The sequence below is a fragment of the Dunckerocampus dactyliophorus genome, chromosome 6, assembly GCF_027744805.1.
Source record: "Dunckerocampus dactyliophorus isolate RoL2022-P2 chromosome 6, RoL_Ddac_1.1, whole genome shotgun sequence".
NCBI lineage: Eukaryota > Metazoa > Chordata > Actinopteri > Syngnathiformes > Syngnathidae > Dunckerocampus > Dunckerocampus dactyliophorus.
Window position 1 is genome coordinate 8,640,722 of NC_072824.1, and position 18,530 is coordinate 8,659,251.

Here is an 18,530-nt window from a genome sequence, read left to right on the forward strand (position 1 = left end):
ACTTTCAGGGGGTTGTGTTGCCCATAATTCACTATTCACATTTTTTTTGTTTAAAAAGGCATACTTAGTAAAAGTACATTGTGAAGACTTTTAAAAGTACAAGTACTATACACACACAAAAAAAACTCTTCAATTAAAGTAACGCCGATAATGTAATTCGTTACTTTCCACCAGTTGACTATAAAAACGCCGTAATTACGTAAAATCGTTTACATACTGTTTCAGATTACAGTTGAATTTCGTTTAAAAACTACACAAAGAAAGGCAACGTTAAGGCCACCAAAGTCAGCAGTACACCGGGGTCCTTCCTGTTTCTCTGGTCGTAGAAATGACGTCAAGGCCATGTTGATCAGCTGATTCCGGTTCATCGATTTAACCAAGATAGAACACTTTTTACCTGTTTATAAGCGTTTTAACACCAGAGGGACTGTAAGAGGTTCAGGTTGGATAACACTGACATGCTCCATTTGGGTAAGGACGCATTTGACACCGTCTTTGTCCCGCCAGAACGTGGAAACATTTATGCTAAGTCAGTGGCTAAGAGAGACACCACGCAGGCTAACGTCAGGCCCTTGAAGTTGCTTTGTTCATACTGGGCTCGTAGACAACATGTCGATCCCGTTATGTCAAATCATTAATGATAGCGCAGTGAACAATACAAATATATGGTTGCAGTACTTTCCATGAATTGAATCCATGTGTCCATGCAGTGGCTGCTATTGTCAACATTTACGGCTACCGTCAACGCGCTAGTGCTCATGACAGATGGGCTCCCGTAGAGGAGGAAAAGGTGGAAAACAAGCATGGTATTTTTGTTTTAAATAACTACATTTAAATTTAAATTAGTATTATCTTCTCCATTTGACACTTTGGAATGCTGTCGAATCTGTGTTTGTCGTCGCCCCTCATCCTAACATTAATATTGTCAACGCGATCACGATAAGAATAAAATAATTATTTTCTCGTATGTTAGCTTTCAAAGTCGGTCACACACAAAAACAAATGGTTTCGTTTACTACTGGAGTTCATTCGAACACTCAAACGTCCCAATTATGTGATGAGACTTTCAAGATGTTACATTGCTCATTTTAGCTCATGGCATTCATTAACGACTTTATTCCCGTAATATCAGGGGAAAAAAAACTGTCTCGTAACATTCGTAATATTCTGACTTTATTTTATATATACACATGACAATTCTCATAACATTATCACTTTTTCCTCGCAGCTTTGCACCTTATTTTTGCAACGTTAAGAATTTAAATTTAGATTTGATTTGCGATTGTCATTGCAGCTTTTTTTTGCGAAATGTTAAAACTTATTTATTATTTCTTTTTTGTAATATGTCTATTTTCTTGTGACATTTTCTTGTGACATTGCGGCTTTTATTCTTGATATTTAAGACATGATTCTCATGACATTACATCTTTTTCCTCGTAGCATTAGAAGTTTGTTTTTATTACATTACGACTATTCTCCTAAAATTTTCATTACATTACAACGTTAAAACTTTATTCACCCTAACCTTTCAACTTTTTTTTGGAAATGTAAATAATTTTTCTAACATTACCACTTTATTCTCAAAGCAACTTTCGACTTTAAAAAAAAGTTTATTTGTTTACAAATTTATTTTCGTAACATTGCGACTTTATTCTGGTACCACTACAACATAATTCTCATTTCATTATGACTGTATTGTCATAGCATTGCAACTTTAGTTACAGTATGTAACGTTAAAAAAAATACTCTCATAACATTTATGTTTTATCCTGGCAACATTACAACATTATATTAATTTTACCCATATAATATTATATTTATATATACATATGTTCTGGTAACATTGATTTTTATTCCTGAAATATTACAATGTTATTCTTGTCATTCTGCAACATTTGCCTCCTTACATTAACACTTCATATGGCCTAATTTTGTCAACTTTTTTACGACTTTTCCAATAATATCCTGAATATTCTGTCACTTGACAACATCCAAGATATGTATTGTCCTCTGTCGATATGTGGACATTTCAGTGCATTATGTTGAGTTATTGTCAGTGTCCTCATCCCTTGTCCCCTGCAGACCGCCATAATGGACAAGATTTTGGAGGGCCTTATCAGCTCGGGTCACACAGTTCCAGTGAAGAAGGCCATCGTGAAGAAGGTGGTAGAAGCAGCAGAGAAGGACGTGGCAGCGGAGGAGTGTCGGGCTTTGTTTACTGTCACCACCCGCCTGATCCTGCTGGGCGAGGATGCCTTCCAGAAGCAGGTGGGCTTCCAGGTTCTGGAAGCTTATGCCCGCTATCACCGCTCTGAGTTTGAGGACTTCTTCAGCAAAGACTTTGTACTCAGTCTGCTCCAGGGAGGCTACGAGCAGCTGGACCGCAAAGATCCGGCCCTTGTGGACTACATCCACTGCGGCCTGCGGCTGCTCATCAGCTGCCCCGCTGTGCTGGAGCTCTTCAGTGTGATCCAGGTGGAGGTTTTAAGGCTGGTGTGCGAGCGGCCCAACCCGGCCCTCTGCGCCCGCCTCAGCACCATGCTGTCCGACTTTGTGCAGTGCGTGCCGAGGGACAAGTCCGGCGTTTTGTTCTGCCAGCAGCTGGTGAGGACCATCAGCTACTTCCACTGCATGGCTCGTCAAGAGCAGGAGCTTGGGGAGTACGTGGGTCAGGTGACCAAGGTGAGCACGCTGCTGCAGAACATCTGGAAGGCCGAGCCGGCCACTCTGCTGCCTTCCTTGCAGGAGGTCTTTGCCATCATCTCTTCCACGGGTAAGACCTGACTTTCTGATTTGAGACTGAGGTCACTCTGGCTGAAGTCTCACATCTCACACTTTTTTTTTAGACCCGTCCTTTGACCCGTCCATCGCTTTGGCCAGCCTGGTGCAGCACATCCCGGTTCAGATGATCACAGTCCTCATTAAGAGCCTCACCACGGACCAGAACGTCAAAGATGCAAACATGACAAAAGCACTATGCAGGTGTGTATGCCACACACGGTGGAGGAGGCAACTCTTGATTATTTCTGTATTTACACTCTTATTGTTTTTTTTTTTTAGGATGATCGACTGGCTTTCCTGGCCTCTGGCGCATCACGTTGACACCTGGGTCATTGCTTTGCTAAAAGGACTGGCTGCCGTTCAGAAGTTCACCATCCTCATTGACGTTACTCTGCTCAAAATTGAACTGGTAAGTAGTTTCATTCGATTTTACATTGAAGAGATGGCTAGTCATTCATACCTTGTCATTATTCACAATATTATGATTGTAACCTCCGTTTTAATATGGTGCTGGGTTATTTAAATGTATGCAACTCTAAATATTCTGAATTTATCGAATACAGAGTTTTTTGTGGAAAGAATTTGTTTTCTTCCAAAGATGTTCAGCACATTAATGACAAAAAAACAACCAAATCAATAAATAAATGAATGCGCATTTTTTGTTTTGCTTTTTTCACTTCTGGCTTTTCAGGGTTGCCACAGCAAGTCAATCGCATGACTTTTTTTTGTTTTGGCTTAGTTTTTGCGCTTGATGCCCTACTGACGCAATGAATGAATGTGAATGAATGAAATACATGTGTGAATAAATTAAGTAAAAACAATTATTTCAAGTTGATATATATTTTATTTATAATTGTATTACCCTGTAATATGTTCCATGTTGTAATTATTTAATTCACAATTATTTATTTGACATAATATGTAAAGAAAACATGCCTTTTTTAAAATTTAGATTATATATTAGTGCAAATTCAATATTTGAATTTGAAATGTAAGGTAAATTGACACCTTAAATGTAAATTTACTGTAGTATAGTAAACAAAATGTAACCTCCTGGGATCCCTTTTATTTTACTACCCGCTGTGGTCCCAGGAGGACAAAAAAAGTCTACTCCCAAAAAACTGCTATAAACACATAAGAGATTAATATTTATTTCGACTTTTTTGCTTAGATCTCTCAATTAACTTGAGATCTAATAAAAAATACCAAACGTGTAAATATTTTGTATTATTTTAACCCTCTAAATGTTCACTTGACACATTTACGTCACTGTTTTTGCTTAGAAAGTATACTTGCAAAATGAGTTAGTTTCCATATCATAAATGTTAGGGGGTCAGGGCTCTATGTCAAAGATCAGGCTTAACAATACATAAGATTAGTAAGAAAATTGATTTTGATGTTTTTTTTTTTTTTTTGCAGGGTCAGATTCCAAATTTTCGAGCCATTGAGTCATAGACTTCCGTTATAAGCAAGTTTTTTTTAAGGTTTTGGGCAGTAGACTTTTTTTTTTGTACTCTAGGGACCTGAAAACCGTCTGGTTGACCCAGGAACAAATTTTAAATCGGAATTTTATAATTTTTCATGAAAATAAACGTCTTAGGAAAAATCATGCCATATGGAGTAACACAGCCAAAGTTATGAGCAAAAAAGACAACAAAGTCCTTGGGGACCCCACAGGGTTAAGTATAATAAATATAATCACAAATAAGTAACTAATGAATAAAAGAATCATATTTTCTATGTGTATTCACGGTGAGATGTTGTAATGTCAAAACCAAGTTTAACCTGTATCTGATACAGATTCCAATTCCATTTAACAACACTTACCTCTGTTCAGTCATCTATCCGGTCATAATTTGCTATGCTTATTTGAGATCTTATTTCATTTTGTTCCCTTGGACACAGATAAAAACCCGCCACTGGATCTCCTTTTAGCCATTAAGGTCCTAGATAGTAGCTGTTCACAAGATGTGAAATGTTTAAGCCTTGATTGTTTAATTACCGTTTTCTCTGCAGGTGTTTAATCGTCTGTGGTACCCCATAGTGCGACAGGGGGCGTTAGCCGTCCTCTCCCATATGCTGCTCAGCTTCCAGCACTCTCCAGAGGCATTCCATTTGGTAAGGGATGTCCTGTCTCCTCACAGCTCATTTTTCTTCTGTCTTAAATGACCTCAAAACCACAAAAGCTGCTTTTCCCATGGCTTCACCAGACTTGCCTCTGGTTTACGTCCAATGCTGTATGAAAGTTTGCCCGTGTCGTTTTAGTGTAAAAAAGATCACGAGTATATTTTTATCTAGCAATGTATCCTTATGTACTGTAATCTTTCTCAGGTTATTCCACATGTGGTCCATCTGGTCCAGTCTCTGCAGGCGGACTGCCTCCCCACCAGTAAAGCTTTCCTGGTGCAATTCACTGAGCTTATACACTGCATGATGTACCAGTACTCTGGCTTCCCTGACCTCTATGACCACATTTTAGAAGCCATCAAGGTACGCAAACACGCAATACTATAGTATAAGAGAATAAGATGGGTGAATTCAGCCACTCACCTGTCAGTCCATAGTGGTGTAATGGTACAGCTGCTGCCTTATCTACTGCTCCATAGTCTCTCCACTTTGCTGCAAAATTTTGGGACCAGTTGAAAAATGGCTAAAATGTACATTTTGCACTGTTGGATTTTAAGGAGGTTCTAAGTAGAGCGTCAAAATGCAAAAAGAATGAAAAATGGCTAAAATATACATTTTGCACTGTTGGATTTTAAGGAGGTTCTAAGTAGAGCGTCAAAATGCAAAAAGAAGTGGGAGTGAGCCAAAAAAGCAGAGCAAGCAATTTATTGCAAACAAGTATGAAAGTGAAATAGGCTGTTCATCAGCTAACCATAGGTAAAAAAAAACCCCAAAACAAAACCTAAAATATAAAAATGTTTGAAAAAAACAGGCAATGCACATGTCTATATATCGAGGTAGGACTGGGCAATATATCGATATTTTTAAAATATTGATATTTACTCTACTGTATAATTAAGTACGATATCAAAACCAACCATATTGTTGGTATCGGTATAGACTGAATTTGCACAGTACCTGCAGTGGAAGAATTAGTCAGCAAGGAATAAGCGGTAGCTTAGTAATGTGGAGATATTTCGAATTGAGAACACAAATGAATCTTTTTCACCACCTTAAAACTTGGCACAAATTCCAATACGAGGACTGTTAAGGCTGCGCGTTGTCTGTCTGGTATTGTCCCCGTTACAACAGTGGGGAAAAAAACTGCTTTAGAAGCTGGCTGAAAACGATGGACTCAACAATATCCAGCGATACCACAAATGCACAAGGAAGTTAGAAAGTCGCTAAGCCTGATGCAGTTGACAGGTTGGTGTTCCTGGCACAAAGTAAGGACATGCTTGTGTCTTCTAAAAATGTTTACCTAAAAAAATACTACTGTTCAATTTAAAGTATTGTTGAGTTGCTGACATTTTAAAATTTCCTCTTAAACCGGGCACTCCTTGATATTTTGTTCTTTTGTTATTAGCTGGGGATTAGAGCATAGCTAAAGGTTTTTTTTTTATAAAAAAAGATAATATTTGACTTTTTGTATTTGTATTTGTACTTTATTTATCCCACAGCGGGGAAATTCACTTGTTACAGCAGCAAGCAAGATACGCAAGTAAAGAATACATATTGACTACAACATGGTTCAGGTGGTGCAGGTGTTGTAGAGCCTGACAGCGGTCGGTATGAAGGACCTGCGGAACCTCTCCTTCTTACACCGTGGGTGTCACAGTCTGCTGCTGAAGGAGCTGCTAAGGGAACCCACAGTGTCATGTAGCGGGTGAGAGGTGTTGTCCATGATGGATGTCAGCTTAGCCAACATCCTTCTCTCCCCCACTTCCTCCACGGAGTCCAGAGGACCGTCCAGGACAGAGCTCGCTCTCCTGATCAGTCTATTGATCCTGCTCCTGTCCTTGTCCGTGCTGCCCCCTCTCCAGCAGCCCACAGCATAGAAGATGGCTGAGGCCACCACAGAGTCATAAAAGGTCCGTAAGAGAGTCCTGCACACACCAAAGGACCTCAGTCTCCTCAGCAGGTGGAGGCGACTCTGGCCCTTCTTGTAGAGGGCGTGGGTGTTGACGGACCAGTCCAGTTTGTTGTTAAGGTGAACACCCAGGAATTTGTAGCTGTCTACCAACTCTATGTCCGCTCCCTGGATGTTCACCGGTGTGAAATGGGATGTTTTCCTCTGGAAGTTAATGATCATCTTCTTTGTCTTGCTGGTGTTGAGTTGCAGCTGGTTAAGCTCACTCCAGCTGACAAAGTCCCTGATGACCGTCCTGTATTCCAGATCATTCCCCTCTGAAACACAACCCACAATGGCTGTGTCATCGGAGAACTTCTGGATGTGACACTGTGTGGAGTTGTGTGTGAAGTCCGAGGTGAAGAGGAAAGGGGAGAGCACCGTACCCTCCTGTGCTGCAGAGTACCATGTCAGACACACAGTGACGGAGTCTCACATACTGTGGTCTGTTGGTGAGGTAGTCTATAACCCATGCAGTCAGGTGTTGGTCTACTCCCACACTCTCCATCTTCACTCTGAGTAGTGGCGGCTGGATGGTGTTACAGGCACTGGAGAAGTCAAAAAACATGACCCTCACAGCGCTCCCGCTGTCCTCCAGGTGTAGCAGTGATCTGTGCAGCAGGTAGATCACTGCGTCGTCCACTCCGATCCGAGGCCTGTAAGCAAACTGCAGGGGGTGCAGCTGAGTGCCCACCAGGGGTCGCAGGTGCTGCAGGATAATCCTCTCCATGGTCTTCATCAGGTGAGAGGTCAAGGCAACAGGCTTGAAGTGGTTAGGCTCCTTGGGACGCGGTGTCTTTGGTATCGGGACCACACAGGAGGTCTTCCACAGGGCCGGGACTTTCTCCAGGCTCAGGCCGAGATTGAACAAGTGCCTGAGAACTCCACAGAGCTGGTCAGCACAGTCCTTGAGGATTCTAGGGCTGATGCCGTCCGGTCCCGGGGCCTTCCTTGCCTTGATCTTCTTCAGCTGACTTCTCACCTGATCATCAATTATGGAGAGGGGGGTAGAGGATGGCTGGGATGGGGATGTGGGGGTGAAGAGTGGTGAGTTGGTGGGGGGGGGCAGACTCAAATCTGTTGAAAAAATGATTGAGTTCATCTGCCCAGATCTTGTCCCCACTGGCTTGGTCTCTCCCCACTCCTTTACCATGGCCTGTGAGTCTGCAGGCCTCTCCAGACTTCCCTGGCATTATTCTCCTCCAGCTGCTTCTCCAGTTTCCTCCTGTAGCAGTCCTTCCCCTTCCTGATCTTATGCCGGAGTTCCCTCTGGACTCTGCACAGCTCCTCCTTGTCCCCTGAGTTGAAGACCCTCTTCTTCTTATTCAGCAGGGCCTTAATCTCAGAGGTCACCCAGGCTTTGTTGTTGGGAAAACACCGCACCAACTTGGAGCGCACAGTGTTCTCCACACAGAAGTTTATATAGTCTGTGATGCAGTGTGTCATGCTGTCAATGTCACTGCCATGGGGGCTACAGAGCGCTTCCCAGTCTGTTGTCTGGAAGCAGTCTCTGAGCCTAGCACTGCTCTCCTCAGACCACTGCTTCACAGGCCTCTTCACAAGGGGTTGTCTATTCACTACTGGAGTGTAGTCTGTGACAAGATGGATGAGGTTGTGATCAGAACGACCCAGCGGGGGGAGGGGGGATGAGGTGTATGCATCCTTGATGTTTGCATACAGGAGGTCCAAAGTTTTATTGTCTCTAGTGTGGCATTTGACATACTGGCTGAAGGTGGGAAGAGCAGAGGACAGGGAAGCATGATTGAAGTCACTGGAGATGAGGAGGAGGGATTGGGGGTGCTGGTTCTGAAGTTGAGAGACGATGGTGTGGATCTGCTCTATAGCTGCAGCAGCGACCGCTGAGGGGGGGGATGTACACAGTCATAGCAATAACATGTGAAAACTCCCTCGGAAGGTAGTATGGCCGCATGCTAACCGCTAACAGTTCCACGTCTCTGGTGCACAGTTGCTCCTTCACACAGATGTGTCCCGGGTGGCACCATCTATCATTCACAAACACAGCGATTTCCCCTCCCTTCTTCTTACCGCTCTCCGTTGCCTTCCTGTCCACGCGTACCAGCTGGAATCCGTCCATTGTGACGTGTGAATCCGGAGAAATTTCACTCAGCCACGTCTCTGTGAAGCACATGAGGCTGCATTCCCGGTACTCCCTCTGCAGTCGGGCCAGCGCCGTTAGCTATTCCATCTTGTTGGGGAGAGATCTTACGTTCCCCATGATGACAGACGGTAGACATGGCTTGTACTGTCTTTTCCGCTTCTTGCACTTCACTCCCGACCTGCATCCTCTTCTGCTCCTCCGCAGCTCCTAGGGGATCTGCGGCCTCTCCGCGCAGAGAGGGGGTGTGTGGCTCAGGGCTAACAGCTGATCCTGGGTGTAAACAATGGAGCCTTGGTTGAATGGGGAGCCGTGGCTGAAGAGGTTTCCCACAGTTGAACTGAAATGTTCAAAGAGCATCAAGGCGCAGACTAGAAAAGTAACAATATGAACCTCCATAGCTGCACACTCGACAAAATGCGACCAAAAGAAAAAGTAAGAAGAAGACTAAAATACTATAAAAACACTAAAAGGTGGAAGAAAGGTACAGAGCTGCTGTAACCGGCAGCCACTCACGGCGCAATTTTGGAAGAAAAAAAAAAGAGGATGACCTACTTTATTTTAGCGGCTATTTTTAGATACGATTTTTTAAATGGATGCTGGAAGCTTTAAAAGTTCATAAAACATCCTCATGTTAAGTAATGATTTCAAGAAAACAACTTGACACACCTATTTGGCTTTGATTTTGTCGAAACTCACTTTGCTTAAAAAATATCGGGATATATATTGTATGTCGATATTCAACCTAAATATATCAGGATATGAGTTTTGGTCCATATCGCCCAGTCCTATCTTGAGGCCAGAAAAAAATTATTGATTTAGGTTGTATTTATCGTATGGTTAATTGTGACAGGCCTAGTACTCAATCATGAGTAGCTGCGCCATTCTCGTTAATCACTTCAATAATGGGTTTGACCATGCCAGTGATGCCAGTATTTCGAGGAGGCACGTGAGAATGTTGCTCCTGGTGGTGAAGATTGCTTCACGGAGGGCATCCACTGTCTGGAACTGATGTCCATTTTTGTAAACTTCCCTTGCCATCCATCCCCAAATGTTGTCAGTTGGATTTAGATGAGGTGACCATGCAGGATGGTCCAAAAGAGTGCGTGTAGTCCTCTGGAAGAAGTCCTTTGTCAGGTAGGTATTGTGGACTGCAGTGTTGTCCTGTTCAAAAAGCCATTAAGAGAAAAAGCTTTTTTGCCTTTGCTGTCAAGAGGTCATGACAATGTGAATACCTGACACAAAATGACATTTAATCCACATTTTTGCCAAATTTTGGCTTTTAAAGGCTGTGGTCTGAGACTTTTGACCAGCTGATGAACAGCCTATTTCAATTTAATGCTTGTTTGCAATAAATTGCTTATTCAAAACATTTGTTGTCTCACCACCTTTTTACATTGTGAAGCTCTACTTGGAACCTTCTTAAAATCCAACAGTGCAAAATGCAAATTCTTGCTATTTTTCAACTAGTCTTAAAATTTTGATCAGGAGTGTATAACTAGGAGACCCTTGTTATTTGTTAGCATGTCTTGTTCTGACTGATGCGTTCAATGCGCCGTGGTCTTTAAGCTTTCTGCGACGTTTGAAGTGGATTGGTGCAAGGTGTAGGTAACATGCAATGGAAAAAGTGCAAAAATGCTTGACTTTAATAAGACTTTTTCTGTTTTTTTGGACAATTTAAACATTAACTGTCTTGACAAAACAGCAGAATGACACTGAAACTTGAGCCTCCAAGCTAATTGTCTTCATATTCAGCCATCTTAACAAAGTAAACAAATCTCCAGCCTTGTTGATCTCGCAGAAAAATATCTGTATCTGAAAAGTCATTCCAGCAGCTGCAACACTGTACTAAGTGAGCCAGTTCAGGGAACATCACTGCATTCACTTTCCGAAATTGTACTTTCTCGCTTGTCATGCAGCTTACTGATCATCCCCAGTTTGTACAAATATATAAATCAGACTGAAAATCAGCAGAAAAAGCTATCTAAACTCCATCATCTCTTCTCCAGGATCTCCCAAAACCTGGCGAAGAGAAGATCAAGTTGGTGCTGAATCAAAGTGCCTGGACGTCCCAGTCCAACTCTTTCACCTCCGGCCCACTGAGGCAGGCTTGTAAGTCCGAGACGGGCAAGACGGGCCTGGTCAACCTGGGGAACACCTGTTACATGAACAGCATCCTTCAGACTCTCTTCATGGCCACAGAGTGAGTCCGCAAGGTTCTTTGTGGAGCGATTACAGTATGATTGCGTCATACTTACATTCTTTTTTCTTTTTTTTCCAGTTTCAGACGACATGTTTTATCGCTACACCTCAATGGATCCAACACACTGATGAAAAAGCTGCAGCTGCTGTTTGCTTTCCTTGCACACACTCAGGTTGGTGTGCTGCATACGGAGTGAAGATATTACTGTCAAGTGTGATGCAATGTCAATTTTTTTCCACCTGCAGAGGGCGGCATATGCTCCCAGAAATTTCTTAGAGGCCTCTCGACCCCCGTGGTTCAATGTGGGCTCTCAGCAGGACTGTTCAGAGTACCTCCGCTTTCTCCTAGACAGGTAAAACAAACAGTTGATGTTGTACTCTCAATAATACGTCTGTTACAGGGTTAAAAGTGATATTTTAACATTCTTAACTGTCATAAGTGTAAAAATAACTGTCAAAGTCTTAACTTTGATGGCAGATTACAAAGGCATAATGACAACACATTTCACTTTTGAACATTATGTAATTGTTTTCCAAGTGTAAAAAGAAGTTAACCATTATAAAACACCACAAAAATGAAACGCTTTAGTACAAGATTGCAGTATTTCCCAAAGGACTGCCATTCTGACTGTGGCGAGTGGTATGGATGATGTCACCATCTTATTTGCATAAATGTCCATGACACATGCATTTATGAGGAGGGCTAACAGGTCGTGTTGAGTATTAATCTCTGAAACTGGAGTTTGGAATTATTGACCACTCTGGGGCTCCGGTCAGAGACACCAAAGTCACACAGATGGACTCATCAACTTTAAAGAAAAACTGCACTTTTCAAAAAAAAAAAATTTGCCCACCTTCTACAATCTTTACGTGAGACATGAACACGTCTTTCTCTTTTCTGTGCATTCTAGAGATATAAAAACAGCTAATTCATGCATGTAATGGGACATACCTATTGCGCTTACAAAGCCCGCTAGTCGGCTAGTGGCTAGCCTTTGTGGTGTGGCCAGGTGTCACTACGGCAGTAACGTAGTTCTTTGGCTTAACAATGTTAATAACAATAATAATAACAATGTCGCTATAGCTTGGATAATGTGCAGGTCACATTATGTAAATCAGGGGTCCCCAAACTTTTTCCTGTGAGGGTCAAATAAATTTTCCCTTCTCTGACGGGGGGCCAGGGTCAGTTTGTCACAAAAAGTGTGACGATCGGAGAGGTGTTTTCCAGAAAGCCACACATAACCAAATCTTAACCCTTTCTGGGATCTTGACAAGAAAAAAAAATCTGAAAATAAATAATAACACGATCAATGAAATAAATAATAACAAATAACCCTTTTCAAGTTTTTCACAGAAAAAAAGGCCATGGAACATAAACCTTTCACCACTGTTTGCAGTTCTCTCTCTCATCAACTTCACTATGAAAACCAGAAATCAAGCAGGCTAAGAAACCAAACTGATACAACACCTACCAACACAATACATTATGGTTGTATTGTCCAGTATGGTTGTAGAGCGGATTTGTTTGTACTCACAATGGCTCGTTCAAGTCAGAAAAGTAAGTTTACCTATATATGTTCATCAATGTGAACTGTGGGCCTGCATCTGGCTGGTGAGAAGTTTCAATGTCAGGTTCCATTTTAGTAACTCCACGAATAAAAATGAGCAGCTTTGCTGTGTCCTGCACGTCCTGCTCTCATCCAGTGCTAATGAGAAAAAGTCAAATCCTTTCGTCTACTGCTGCAGCTGGGCATATACATTACCCCCGATTTCTTCAATGCGTCTTGTGATTGTAGTCGCCGACAGACTCACGGCATTAAAGACATCTTTCTTGTTGGGACACACCTCCTCTGTGACCGCATTCACACATTTCTTGACAAATTCTCCATCAGTGAAAGGTTTACCGCTGCTTGCTATCAGTTGGGCAACTCGAAAGCTCGCTCGAACGGAGGACTGGTTCAGCTGAGCTTGGCGTACAAATGTATTCTGCTGAGCTATTAGTCCACTTTTTAGCTTTGAGAGGTTGTCTGCTCGTATTTGGCCTTGCAAGCTAGCATACTTGTCTTTGTGATGGGATTCATAGTGTCATAGTGTTTCAATGCAGCCACCGCCTCTTGACAGATGAGACAAACAGCCTTTTCTTTGCGTTGAACAAAAAAATAATCGTTTGTCCACTGCAGGTTAAATACCCTGCATTCTGAATAAATGTTTCTCTTACCTACTCTTTCCTCCATTATTCTATTTTAATTAACAGGGGTGTGTCCAGGATTTTTTTTTTGTTTTGAGGGAGAGGTTTCAGATAGAGCACAGACTGCAGAAGGGTGGAATAGAATGTTACGTTCTATGCATGTACAAGTCTCCATCACATGGCCAGACTGGAAAAAAAAAAATCATCATACATCTCTGGTATTGTTCAGGGGCCTGGACAAAATGTGGAGGCGGGCCGCATCCGGCCCGCGGGTTGTAGTTTGGGGACCGCTAATGTAAATGGTGCATTGTTGGTGGTTGTTGGAGGTTTTTCAGAAGGCTTTATAGGAGGACTACTTGCATCCCATTACATGCATTCTTAGCTGCCCCTTTTTAGCTGTTTTTACTGTATATCTTTAGAACACACAGAAAAGAGAAAGGCGTGTGTTCAAGTCTCACATAAGGATTGTGAATGATGAACAAAATTCCTGTAAAAGTGCAGTTTTCCTTTTAATAGTGCATTACTTTAGTTACTTTAATTACGTTACTTTTAGTTACTCAATGTTTGCATCATATGTGCATATAAACTGAATATGAATGTAAACATGAAAAAGTCAAACCTCACAATCGCTCTGTTTTTTTTCTCTCCCTTGGTATCACTGCGCGCCATCCATCACCTGTCCATCACCTGTTTCACAGTGTTTACTGCTGGGATAGTGAGAGTAAACATGTCTGTTATGCCGTGTTATTTTGACTGATTTCCAACTGACACAGGACATATGTCAGTGTTTTTAAAAACTCGCAAAAAGCTAACCTATAAATTGTGACAGGAAGCATACTCATAGGCCACAACTTCCAGGTAGCTGACAATAATAATGATGATGATAATAATAATAATAATAATAACAGACACAGTCATCATATAATGTTATGGAGCGGCTTCATGGGAATATGACATTTGGTGATTTGCTGCACTCAGTGTTACGAGCTGCTCCTTGATAGCCTTTTTCAAGTGCAATACCGTAAACAAGGTGGTCGGCGGCATCACATGAGCTGGTTGTTACCTGGGGTGCTGGAAAAGCAGAACTCTTGAAAACATGTTTCTTCCTCTGCCTTAGGCTTGTAGGAACGTAATCATCCTCGCTCAAGTGTGCACTACACACACAAAGCTGTTTCGTTCTGGCCACTTTGGTTCCCACTTTATAGCCAATATGGCAAGAAGCCAAAGTTTCCTAATAGCAATGTCCGTGACAGGAAAACAATGGCATATATAGGGAGATTCGGGCTCACACAGGCTCACGGGACGAAGAGGGGTAAAAGTCACAGTAGATGCACCACACTGCTGATGGGGATGTCCAACACCTTCATGTCAAAGAATCTGAACCATTCCTTTAAATCGCCGTGTGCAGGTTAGCCATTTATCAGAACATCATTAAACATCATTAACACTTAGGAGAAGTCCTTAATATATCCTCAAAATATATCTATATCTATATATATCTATATCTTAGCCCCAAATATATTTTAAAGCGTAAGAAAACTCACGATGACAATGACTTTTGCATCGGTAGATCATAGAAAGTGGTCGAACGAATAAGATTACCGTGTGTAACACACACACACACACACACACACACACACACACACACACAAACCGGAAGCAGAAGTGACAATTTCAAAGTCAAAGGTTTCAAAATGGGAGTCTTTGCATAAGCGCGCATGGGGAATTCTTAATAAGTAGTGCCAAATTGATCTGTGTTGGTCAAAATTCATTGGTGGTGGTCTGCCGCAAATAAATTAATATTTGGGAAACACTGGATTGCTAACAGGTGTCTCAAAAAAGCCTTAAAAATGAAAATATGGGCTTAAGTTAACCATTGTATGGCAAAACCTAAAACAATACTTACTGCCTTTACCTGGGAGGTGAGTCTCTTCACATAAACACATTCTGCCTTCTTCCTCTATTATTAATAGTTGCTTTAGACGTATTGTACTGAGCAGCTAGGACAGAGACACATTAGCCCCTTTTCTGGTTCTATGGTTGGGATGCATGCCAAAACAATGTAATAAAAAGCTCAAGAAAACGCAAAAACATGCGTCAGATACTGAAGTCTTGTGTGACATCGCACATGATGGTGGTTCAGAGTTTCATGTTTTGTGCAGTAGCTTTGCAAACATGTGGTAGAACCACAAGACAGTACGAGTTGAGTTGCATTTGACTTTAGAGGCTCCACTGTAGGTTCTCCTCCAGATTTTTATGGCCCCTGTCTTCTAATCTCAAGGTTACATGAAGAGGAGAAAACAATCCAGGTGCTGGAATCTACAAAGCCAAGTGTTGCCCCTGCTGCCCTTGTGGACTCCATCAGCAAAGACCCAAAAGGTCAGACTTCTCCCGAAGAGGGCGCAACGTCCTCTTTGAGTCCTGCGGAAAGCAAAGCAGACGATGACAGAAGGACTCTGATAGAGAGGACTTTTGGCGGCAAGCTGGTGACAGGTATTCGCTGTACGCACTGCAACGGCATCTCTGAGAAAGAGGAGCCTTTCACCGACCTCTCGTTGGCCTTTTACCCCTCTGCCGCCTCTCAGGACGCCACCAAATGCGAGGGCCCCTCTGTGGAGCCCAAAGTGGTTTGTCAGGGCTCCGTCAACGGTGGCAGTGAGATTCCTGTGCCAGGCTCAGCCACAGACCAAGCTAGTCACGTCCACCCTGCGCCAGAGACGAGCAGGCCTCCCCTCTCTGTGCCCGACCTGGTCAACTATTTCCTGGCGCCGGAGATCCTGGACCAGGACAACGCCTACTTCTGTGAGAAGTGCAGCTGCCTCCAGCGGGCCGAGAAGACCATGAAGGTTGTGTCGGCGCCGGAGTACCTCATCCTCACCCTGCTGCGCTTCTCCTACGACGCCAAGTGCCACGTGCGCAGGAAAATCCTGGAGAACGTCACCATCCCGCCACAGTTGTGCCTCCCTGTTCACCACCCGGCTGCGCCCTCGCCGGCTTCCTCCTGCACATCCTCCCCTCTGCAGGTGGACTCTCCCGAGAGCAGCGAAAACCTGGCCAAGAAGCTCAAGCCCTCTCAGAAAGACGAGGATGAAGATGAGAGTGAAGCAGGGAGAGGAGACTTGTCTGTGCAAGTGCACTACGTCCTCAGCTCCGTCGTGATGCATTCAGGCATCTCATCCGAGAGCGGCCACTATTACTCCTGCGGCCACAACATCACAGCAACAGATGGCGATCCCACCCGTCGCCTCAAGGAGGATGTGAGGAACGGACAAGGCGAGTGTGCCGCTCTCCCAGGTTCAACCGGACAAGGCAGCACACCGCCTGCTCGCGGACTGGAGACGAGTGACTGGCTTTTGTTCAACGACAGCAGAGTGACATTCACGTCCTTTCAGTCGGTGCAGAACATCACCAGTCGCTTCCCCAAGGACACAGCCTACGTGCTCATGTACAGGAAGCAGGAGCTAGCGGGTCAGAATGTGAATAAAGGACTGGTGGCAAATGGATTGAGGCAGAGTGCAGAGCCACCACTGCAGAAAGAGCTCCTGGATGCTATCATCAAGGACAACAAGCTGTATTTACAGGTAAGACAAGAAGGGAGACACAGTAGACACAGTTCATATTTCCACCTCCCACGTTTGTAGCTGAGTGATGGATAGCTGGCAGAGCTCCAGGCTTTATTTTAAGTTGTGTAGCAAAGCCTGCTTTTTAAAAAAAAAAAAAATTTGTCCTTTGTGAAGTGGAAGAAACTTTGATAAAGCATCATCAGATAAAAAAAATTGCATTAAGTGAATTCTGATTCATTTCTCCAAAAGATGCAAGACATAATTTTATGAGCGGAACGGCCCCAGTTAAAATAATAAATGTAATAAATGGTCCACTAGAGGGTGCCGTTTCATATGTGTGATACCCAAAAATAAATCCTCTCTCTCTTTCCATAGGAGCAGGAACTGAACGCTCGAACCCAGGCTCTGCAGGCCCCCTCATCCTCCTGCTCCTTCAGGCCCAATGGTTCAGATGACAACAACCCACCCGGGAGTTGCGGCCCATCTGGGGGAGGAGGAGGTGGAGGAGGGGGATTTAACACCATTAGTAGACTGGTCTTCTAATCCAAAAAAAAAAAAAAGCACACAATGTGACTACTACTTTGTGTGTGGATGTTCATACACCCTCATAAAGAAGCACTGAAATCATAGCAGGGCGCTTGGATTTGCAGTTTTATACCACTTTTAACATTTTTTATTTATTGATGCCATTTTTTGGTCTTTGTTGACATAAACCTCAATAGCAATCATGGCTACAAATATATTTTCTTCAGTCAAGCTCGTTTTGGGAATACCTCATATGCAACCGCACACAAACACCATATAAGACTCTGAGTAACAAAAAAAATGTTAAAAGTGTATAATATTATCTTAATGTATTCTCTTATTTACATGCATGTTGTTAATCATGACCTGTGGTGTGTGTGTTGTCCCCCCCGACCGATTAAGTATTTGGTTTGTGCTTTTATAAATTTTAATATCACATGCAATAAATGTACATTTGACTTAAAATGTAGCCCTTGATAATTGGAAAATACTAACTTGTATACTGTATGTGTGTGTATGCGTGCGTGTGTACATTTTAAAGGTAATGACTATTTGCATTCTGCATCTTGGACACAATGATGATTCTCCCTATTAAAGATACAAAGTTGTATGGTGTTTTGTAATAATACTACTAAAACCAATACATGCTGTTTTGTTTAACACGCAAAATATATTGGCACATGTGGAAATGAGTACAGGCTGCAAAAAGGGAACTGAAAAGTGTCATGTAAGATGTTTTCCCCTCAATAATTAAAAAGAAACGAATAATTATTGTGAAAACTCAGTCGAATTAAATACATTAAAAGGAAAAAGTGCACTGCATATACATGTTATTTACTGCATTTCTTCATACAGTATAGTGTTCATTTACTGAAATGCAGAGATTACCAGGCATCTGTTGAAAGTAACCTGTTTATTTAGGAAATATTTTTTTTGTATTATAGAAATTATTTACAAAAAAATCAACATTAAATTTAACTTATAATTTCCACAAATATTTATACTTGATAACATGTTTCATATTTCATTATAATGTATATTATCTCTGTCCAAATATTTTTTTTTAATCCAAAACACAAG

The 18,530-nt window shown here is 42.4% G+C and overlaps 1 protein-coding gene across 1 annotated transcript; it reads left to right on the plus strand.

Moving 5' to 3' along the window:
- Positions 1 to 323: 323 nt before the first annotated feature.
- usp38 (ubiquitin specific peptidase 38) lies at positions 324 to 18,316 on the plus strand. The gene is made up of 11 exons (XM_054780088.1): positions 324 to 471; positions 2,083 to 2,773; positions 2,847 to 2,982; positions 3,061 to 3,190; positions 4,798 to 4,899; positions 5,113 to 5,271; positions 10,982 to 11,175; positions 11,254 to 11,347; positions 11,421 to 11,527; positions 15,644 to 16,943; positions 17,301 to 18,316. The coding sequence occupies exons 2-11, from the start codon at positions 2,092 to 2,094 to the stop codon at positions 17,466 to 17,468; spliced, it is 3,072 nt and encodes a 1,023-aa protein (XP_054636063.1). The 5' UTR covers positions 324 to 471; positions 2,083 to 2,091; the 3' UTR covers positions 17,469 to 18,316.
- The last annotated feature ends 214 nt before the right edge of the window (positions 18,317 to 18,530 follow it).

Bases quoted from the DNA above. Each gene is read 5' to 3' on its own strand.
- usp38 (XM_054780088.1), top strand. From the start codon at position 2,092: ATGGACAAGATTTTGGAGGGCCTTATCAGCTCGGGTCACACAGTTCCA. The intron at 11,176-11,253 runs GTGAGTCCGCAA...TTTTTTTTCCAG, and splicing joins ACTCTCTTCATGGCCACAGA to TTTCAGACGACATGTTTTAT. The intron at 11,348-11,420 runs GTTGGTGTGCTG...TTCCACCTGCAG, and splicing joins CTTTCCTTGCACACACTCAG to AGGGCGGCATATGCTCCCAG.